General features: G+C 48.4%; 1 protein-coding gene across 1 annotated transcript in view; it reads left to right on the top strand.

Moving 5' to 3' along the window:
• Positions 1 to 8621, top strand: part of CD4 (CD4 molecule) — a 23701-nt gene that overhangs the window by 12478 nt on the left and 2602 nt on the right. The window contains exons 3-6 of the mRNA XM_045295998.1: positions 4943 to 5152; positions 5654 to 5887; positions 6935 to 7264; positions 8194 to 8394. Coding sequence (XP_045151933.1) covers positions 4943 to 5152; positions 5654 to 5887; positions 6935 to 7264; positions 8194 to 8394 — 975 coding nt within the window. The remainder of the gene's footprint in view (positions 1 to 4942; positions 5153 to 5653; positions 5888 to 6934; positions 7265 to 8193; positions 8395 to 8621) is intronic.

Here is an 8621-nt window from a genome sequence, read left to right as displayed (position 1 = left end):
GACAGTGTAACATATGACAAAATAATAATAATTTATGAATTATGAAGGGTTCATGAGGGAGGGGGAAGGGGGGAGGGAAGGAGAAAAATGTGGAGCCGATATTAAGGGCTCAAGTAGAAGGCAAATGTTTTGAGAATGAGGGCAACAAATGTACATATGTGCTTGACAGAATGGCTGGATGGATGGATTGTGATAAGAATTGTATGAGCCCACGATAAAATGATTTTTAAAAAAAGAGTTACAGTCTTAGAAACCCACCATGGGAGTTCTACCCTATCCCATAGGGTTGATCAACTCAATGGCAGTAAATTTGGTGTTTTGTTGAGTCAGAATTAACAACAAATTTTTAAAATATATTTTTATTTGTTAATTTTACTGGTTTTGTTCCTCTTAAGTAACCCAGCCTAAGATCTTGAGTGTTTTCCACTTCATTAAAATTATGTTTAAACATCATTTTTGGTGTCAGTCTAATATTCCATCAAATGAATGCACTCTAATATACAGCCATTACCCTCTTGTCTGACGTTGCCCTACGCACCATTCTATAATGATTATTTTTGTACATAAATTTCGGTTTTCGTTTTTTAATTATTATTATTATTTTCAGCCTCCTCCCTGTGCCCCCCCCTTTTAATGATTGTTTTAAGGCTGATCTTTTAGAAATGAAAGTAAAGAGATGAACTTTTAAAAGTAGCTGATGTGCATCACAAAGTGGATAGAAAGGCTCCGGCCATGACCCTAAGTCGAGGTGATGTCACTGGCGGCTCCATTACTAGCCCTTGCCAGAGCTGGGTATTATTATTTAAAACGAGTTTGGTAATTTGACAGTTGAAAATATGTCATTGTTATCTGAATTTGCATTTCTCTGCTCTCCTGTGAGAGGGAAACAACATGCTACTTTCCAAAATCCTTGACTCTTGTGTGAATGCTTTCCATCTGTTTCTAAGGCTTGGTCTTCCTCCAGAACACCTCCTGTTCCTGGTCCTGATCTGACAGTGGCAGCATCACCTGCTTGATGAGCCACAGCGTCAAGCCCTTTGCTCAATCCCTGCTTCCCTGTGAAACCACAGCCCTTCCTCCCTTATCCTCTCCTTTGTTCTGACGGAAGTGCCACCACCCTTAACCAGGTGGTGCCTCTCACCTGGATTACAGCGAAAAGGCCCTCCTGGTTCTCTCTGAGACCTCTCTCTCCTTTGATTGCTCTCCACCCAAGCAGCACGGCCTCCAAAGCTCTGCTCCACACACATCCCCTAGCTCATTAGACCGAGCCTAGCCGCCTTCACGCTCCGAGCATCACTTTCCACGGCTTCCCAGCCAGATACCCTCCTCCCAGGGGTGTCCTGGACCCGTGAGCCAGGTGGGCACATAAGAGAAAAAGCGAAGCAGCAATTATTTTAGGAAGAGGGCGCTGTGTTTCATTTTGGATCTGTGTTGAGTTTTGGGTAATGGGAGGATAGGCACCCAAAGCTGTTCCTTGTGCTGTTGGGAATATAGGCCCAGAACTGAGGAGAGAGGTGGAGCTGGGAATAAATATTTGGGAGTCCTCTGTAAAGCTGACAGGGGAATGCAGTGGCATTTAGAGAGTCCAGAGGAGTGGAGAAGACGGAGGACAAGAGGCTGGAGTGACACCCAGAGCTATGTGTCCAAACAAGAGGCCAAGAAGTGGGAGGAAACATTTAAATAAAGGTGAGAACTAAAAAAGGGGAAAGGGGCAGAATCAGAGTAGTCTACTCTTTGAGGAAGTTTGATAAGTTATGAAAGGAATGTAGTTGAATTTCAGATGAAGTTGGGGAACTGAAACAGTATTTGGAAGCAGGGGAAAGGCAAGTAGGGTGTGAGTGACTGAGGGACAAATAAGAGGATGGGGGAGAGAAGGGAGGGGCGCCGTTGGGGTGAGGTGGGCCACAAGGTTCTCTAGAAAGCCTACGGGGAAGAATCCTGTGGGGTCTGGAAGACAAGAGAAGGGAGAATTCATGGCCAGCCTAGCCTCCGGTTTCCTGCAATAAGACAAGTGGAGGGAGAGGGCCAGCTACTGCTCCAGAGGCATTGATGGTGCCGAGGAGGTCGGGATGGGGGTGTTAACCTCAAGCACCCTCACTCCATTCCCCCAAATATACAAATCGAAGTAACAAGCTGGTTTTGCTATGCAGATCTAGCTTTAAGACAAGCCCTGAAGTGCGCTTCTAAACCAATGGCTCCTTTTAAAGAAATTATTTAAATTTTAGAGAAAGGGCCCTCTTCTACAGAAATTTGGCCCTGCCACTGTACACCCCCCCCAACAAAAAAAAAGGCTGGCTAAAGAGAACTTCCTCTTGGTGATAGTTCTTTAATATTTCCTCCCCTTACTATTGCGGTTTTTATTTATTTTATCTTATTAGTCATGTTAGACTTGCACATGTTCATTTGTATACTTAAAATCATTGGATACACGAAAGCCAAGATAGCTAAACCTTTAGAAACAGCAACAGGAGTAATGGATCCCTGAAGGTACAGGAAGAGAGGGGGTGGGGAGCGGGGAAGGGGAGGTGATAGCACTGATGACTGTATAACCCTACTTGAGGGGAACAGACAGCAGAATTGTATGCGAATGGATCTATTGGATGGTGTAAGATATGGCAAATAAGTAAATAAATAAGGGTTCCTAGATGGGAGGGTCAGGGATAAAGGGGAGCTGATATCAAGGAGTTCAAGAAGGAAGAAAATGTTTCTGAAACTGATTGTGGTAGCAATTGTACAACACTGCTTGATGTGATTACCTATAAGCGCTCCCAGTGAAATGATTAAAAAAAAAAAGGTGACCACCTATCAAAGCTTGAGGAAGTTTCCAGAGAGAGTATTGCAGCAGCATCTACCCAAATGGCCTACATTTTAATCTTGGATCATCCATTTATTAGCGTTAGAATCCCAAAGATAGAAAGGGGCAAGAGAAAGAACGAAAGAAAGAGGTATATAGTGAAAAATGTCTCTCTGATATTTGCCCCCTAGGTATTCACTTCCTCTCCTCTGAGACAACCAAGATTCTCATTTTATGTTCCCTTCCAGAAATAAAAGTATGTGTGCATGCGTGTGTGCGTATTTCTCTAAGGCACTCTCTCTCTCTCCTCTCTTTCCACACACATGTACATACATACATATATCAATTTTCAAAGTTTGTGGGAACATTCTATTATCTTTTCATTCCATTTCCCCTCATATGTACAAGTACAGAGAGAGACATATCTATGTACGTTTAAAAGTTTTGCCACTGGAGTTTCAAGGCGCACGGATTTATTCCAAACAGAAAGTGCTGAAGCATGTATCTGTGATCGCGATGGAGGAAGATGTGGCCTCTCAGGATCAGGCTTGCCTTAGTCTCGTTACAATGCCTTCAAAGAGGTGAAGAAGGCTGATGGTGCCCGGCTATCAAAAGGTATAGCGTCTGGGGTCTTAAAGGCTTGAAGGTAAACAAGCGACCATCTAGCTCAGAAGCAACAAAGCCCACATGGAAGAAGCACACCAGCCTGTGCGATCACGAGGTGTCGAAAGGATCAGGTATCAGGCATCAGCAGAACAAAAAATCATATCATTTTGAATGAAGGGAGGAGTGTGGAGTAGAGACCCAAAGCCCACTTGTAGGCCACTGGACATCCCCTTACAGAAGGGTCTTGGGCAGGAGACAAGCCAGTCAGGGTGCAATGCAAAAAAAAAAAAAGAAAAGAATAATAATAATAATGCCTTCAAAGAAAGGAATACTTTTTCTGCCAGGGGGAGAAAAAATAATTTTGAGATCAGAGCTAATATCAAAATTGCAATAAAACTCATGGACTAGAGGGTTGACCGGGGTTGCCTTGGGTAAAAGGGAGGATGGGGTTCACAAGAAGAAGAGAAATCAGTGAGACAGGGATGGAATACGTGTGTGTGTGTGTGTGATAAGTGGTTTGACCTGTTGAATGCAAAGTTGATGGTCTGAAATATAAACCACCACCACCACCAAATTCATACACACACACACATTATTAAACAAAACAAAACAAAACTCCAGTGGACATCTTTCCAAGCCGTTGAAGTTTTACCACAAATTTATGGAAATGCTGCTCCATGTAAAACAACAGTTCTTAAGTGGATCAAAAGTTGTAGAGAAGGTCCGGAAGATACGCCCACCCACCTCAACGGGAGAAGAAACGGAGGCTGAAGGGCAGAAACTGGTGGTAGAAGACTGAATCACCACCGGTACAGTGGTGACTGAAGCTGGGCCCTCACATCGTCCAGCACTTTCCATTCTAAGTGGACATATTTCCTCCCGTTTTCCGCAAGTGGCCACACGCGTACATTATTTTCAATGCTTTGCTTTGTTTTGCTCATGAAGCATCTTAGAGATTACTCCATGTGGTAAGTAAAGAGCGTTCTTACTCTTTTCTTTGACTGCATAGCATTCTCCTGACTGAGGAAGCTCAAATGTCCGCCTCCTTTTCTTGGTGGCTGTTTAATTTTTGTAAATACATTTGCAATTCTGATAGATGTTACAAATCACCTGCCAAAGAAATGTAGGATTTTGGGGGAACTGATTGTGGTAGCAATTGTACAATTCTACTTGATGTGATTGAACGATGGATTAATATATGGATTATATCCCAATTAATAATAATTTTTTAAAAGAAATATAGGATTTATATCCCCACCAACAATGTGTAAGAGTTTGGGTCATTTTTAAATCTCTGAATCTGCTTCCTTCCTTAAAAAAAAAGTAGCTATATTTGGAATTGCTGTGAAGATTCATTGAAAAGGCTCATGTGAAATACCTGGTACATAGAAGTACATGCTCTACAATAAGGACAGTGTTTGACTTTGGAGTTGTGAAATGTGGCCCCTGCTGGTTAAGCGGATGGATGGGGCTCTCTGATTAGTGTGAGGGGCAGAAGCTGCGGGATCAGATTCGAGGCGTTGTGAACCCTGCCCTCCGCAGAGGGGCCATGTCCGTGGAGCTGCCCCGCCTCTTCCATGTGGCTTCTACTTCCAGGTCCCGTACAGCAAAACCGCTACGAGTGCAAAAAGAGCGAGTGGGATCAAGGCTCTTTTCCTATGATAATAAGGAATCTTGAGATGCGAGACTCCGGCAATTACATCTGTGAAGTGCAGACCGGGAGGAATGAGGTTCAACTGCTGGTGTTTAAATGTGAGTGGGGAGGGCCTGGAATGAGGACACCCCCACCCCATCTCCCTTCTCCCTCTCCACCCACCGCTGCACCAGAACCAGAGCCTGAGTTGGTGGTGGCCCTTCCACAGACAGAAATGGAGCAGACTGGTGCCCAGGTCCCCTCGCACACAGCCTCGGAAGGTCTAAGGTCTTGAGTCAGGCCGGGGAGAGGCCTAGAGAGGGAACAGAGAAGGGCAGGAAACAATGAAAGAAAGAGAAAGAGAACCAGACACTCGTGAGGGGAAGGAGGGGAGAGAGGAGGAGGAAAGGGCTGGTTTGGGGATGGGCAGCTGGGCGTTGGGAGGAAAGTTGATACTGAGACAGAGCTAGAGACCCTCTTCATTTCTCAGCTTCTTGGGGATCGTGTGTGTGTGTGTGTGTGTGTGTGTGTGTGTGTGTGTGTGTGAGAGAGAGAGAGAGAGAGAGAGAGAGAGAGAGAGAACGACAGAGCAGAGAGACAAGTGTCCTGTTCTTTCTCAGTGAAGAGCTCTCCAGGAACCCGTCTGCTGCAAGGGCAGAAACTGACCCTGACCTTGGAGAGCCCCGTGGGTAGCAACCCCTCAGTGCAATGGAAGCACCCAATGGCTAACAACAGGAATGAGGACAAGAGCTTCTCGGTGGCCCAGGTGCAGTCCCAGCACAGTGGCACCTGGACATGCACGGTCTCCCAGGGCCAGAAGACGCTGGAGCTCCGCGTCAACATCCAAGTACTGTGTAAGAGAAACCCCTCTCTCCGCAGCTGCTCCTGCTTCAGGGCAGACAGGCCCTCCTCCGGCTCTCACTGCTCTGGCCCTGGGCTGGGCTGCCAGGAGATCTGTCCTCCGGGATGCTGAGGGAGGATGTAAAATGTGGGGCCCCAGAGGCAATGTCAAGGATCTCAGCTCCCCACTCCTCTCTCATTGGCGTATGCACTTCCTCAGGGACACTAAGTGAGATTCTCCAGTGCACGTGTGGAGGCACTGAGGAAAGACCAAAAGTAGGGGAACGCAAGGTGGGCCCCAGCTTGCGCCCCCGAGGTGCTTATGTGAGAGAAGGTTAGTGGCGCAAGGTGCGTCCCTGCTTGGACTCTGATATAAATAAACCCTGAATCTTAGACTGCTAGCTAGTTGACCTTGGGCAGGCTGTTCTGTGCCTTGGTTTCTGCATCTGTAAAATGGGCATGAAACGGCAGTCACACCCACCTGGAGTCTGGCGGCAAGAGAGCCGGGTGCTGCGCCATGTAACACGCTTAGACCAGCACCTGGCACGTAGTCAACCTGATTTTAAGTGATTGCTCTGATTTTGGGAAGGGTGACCAACTACGCGCCCTTGGATTCGATTCTGACGGATCGAATGTGACCCAGTGTGGCGGAGGAGCCCGCTCTGTGGCGAGAGAGCTTTGCTCTACCTTTCCCTGAAGCAGGTCACCAGTCCTTCTCCCCTGGAGCGCAGCGGGGGTGGGGGGGTGGGGGTGGTTTCAAACCATCCACCTTGTGGTGCGCAGCCTAGTGTCTAACCTTTGCCCCAAGGTGCCTCTCACAGGCAGGGCAAGCCTAATGGTTTGGGGGCTCCTGGGCTGCTCTGCGGGGCTTCCCCAGGAGGGACGCTGCCTGCAGACCAGGGGTGGTGGATGGCGGAAAGACAGTCGGGAAGATTGCAAAGGACCTGAAATATGCATCTTGGAGTTTGGGCTTCCCTGGCCGCCCTTTCCTCTCTCCTACCCCTGCCTAGCCTGCACTTCTGCCGCCATCTGCCCCCGGTTCTCTCCCCTCCCACCCTCAGCTTTCCAGAATGAAGCTACTATCATCTACAAGAAAGACGGAGAGCAGGCAAAATTCTCCTTCCCACTGAACTTCCAAGGGGAAAACTTGAACGGGGAGCTGACGTGGCAGGAAGAGGGGACCTCCTCCCCCAGGACCTGGATCAGCTTCTCATTTAAGAACCAGAAGGTGACCACAACATCGGACAGCAAGTTCCAGCTGGACAGCTCCATGCCGCTCACCTTCACCATGCCGCAGGCCTTGCCTCAATATGCTGGTTGTGGAAACTTGACCCTGCGTCTCCCAGGGGAGGGAACAGTCCAGCAGAAAGTGAGCCTCGTGGTGATGAGAGGTGAGGTGCCAGGCTGAGCTGGAGGTGGGGGGGGGCAAGATAGGGAGGTGGAGGTGCCTGCCCAGAGCTCCTTCCAAGGCAATGTAGACTCGACATGAGGATGCCTAGCTAGGCCCTGGTTAGGAGTCCCTGGGTAGACAGATGGCTAACATGCTCAGCTATTAACCCAAAGGATGGTGGTTTGCATCCACTCAGAGGCACCTCGGAAAAAAGGCCTGAAAATCTTTTTTATTTTAAAGCGGCCATCGAGAGCCCTTCTCCGACACACATGGAATCTCTAGGAGTTGGGATCAACTTGACAGCAAGTGGTTTCAGGCCCCGATCACACTGATCAAGAGCCCGTGGGCTTGGGTTGAGTTTGAACTTTGAACGAATCCCTAAGTCCCTCCCCAACATCCCAGAGCCAGCTTGGGATTGCGTCCATCTAGAGCCCCCTAATGGGTGTGGGCTGAGAAGCGGGGTTCTAAGTCTGCCTCTGCCCAACTCACCCTCTGGTTCTGAGGAAACCTCCGGACTGGATTTTAAGGGCGATAACAGAGGCTGCTCTTAGTAAGGCAGAGTGAAGGATGCACTTCTGGCAAGTTAGTCACATCCTTATCTCCCCAATTATCAAAACGAAGCCACAAACAATGATGGCTAACACTTGATGCGTCTTCCTTCCTGGCTGGCCCTGTTTTAAGTGGACTCATTCATTGGCTGATTATCTGAGCCTCCTGGAGAGTGAAGTCACTTACCCCAGAGTAAGCAGTAGAACTGAGATTCAAATGTGTTCTCTTTATCAAAACTGCATGAAAAGGTTCTCTGAGAGGCTGCGAGCGGGGTCCCCACGTAAAGCATCACCCTTTCGGTTCTACGGAATGCCCTGAGAGCTTGGAGGTGTGGAACCCTGAAGCCCAGGCTCCTAGCCCCCGCCTCTCGCCCCTCCGCAGTGGCTCAGTCGCAGAACAAGTTGCTCTGTGAAGTGTTGGGACCCGTTCCCTCCACGATGATGCTCAGCCTGCAGCTGGAAAACCAGACTGCAAAGATCTCCAGGAAGCAGAAGCTGGTGCAAGTGTCCGACCTTGAGACGGGGACGTGGTTCTGCCGGCTAAGTGACAAGAGCAACGTTCTGCTTGAATACACGGCTAAGGGTAAGGACCCGGCTCCCACCCTCTCTCCTCAGCCAGCGGGGCGTCATTGGCTCGGCAGAGGCTGCCTGCCTCCCATTTCCTCTGAGTTATACATGTGGGGCCCAAGACAAGAGTTTCCCAACTCCCTAAGTTCTAGAGCCCAGGAAGTTGGTGACACTTCCCTGGCTGTCCCACAAAACACACACACACACACACACACACACACCCCTGAACCACAACTTATGAGA

The sequence above is a fragment of the Echinops telfairi genome, unplaced genomic scaffold, assembly GCF_000313985.2.
Source record: "Echinops telfairi isolate 266 unplaced genomic scaffold, ASM31398v2 ScPeMD7_7356;HRSCAF=8355, whole genome shotgun sequence".
In the NCBI taxonomy this organism is placed as follows: domain Eukaryota; kingdom Metazoa; phylum Chordata; class Mammalia; order Afrosoricida; family Tenrecidae; genus Echinops; species Echinops telfairi.
The sequence above is the reverse complement of the archived record's forward strand: the minus strand, read 5'-3'. Positions and strand labels throughout refer to the sequence as shown.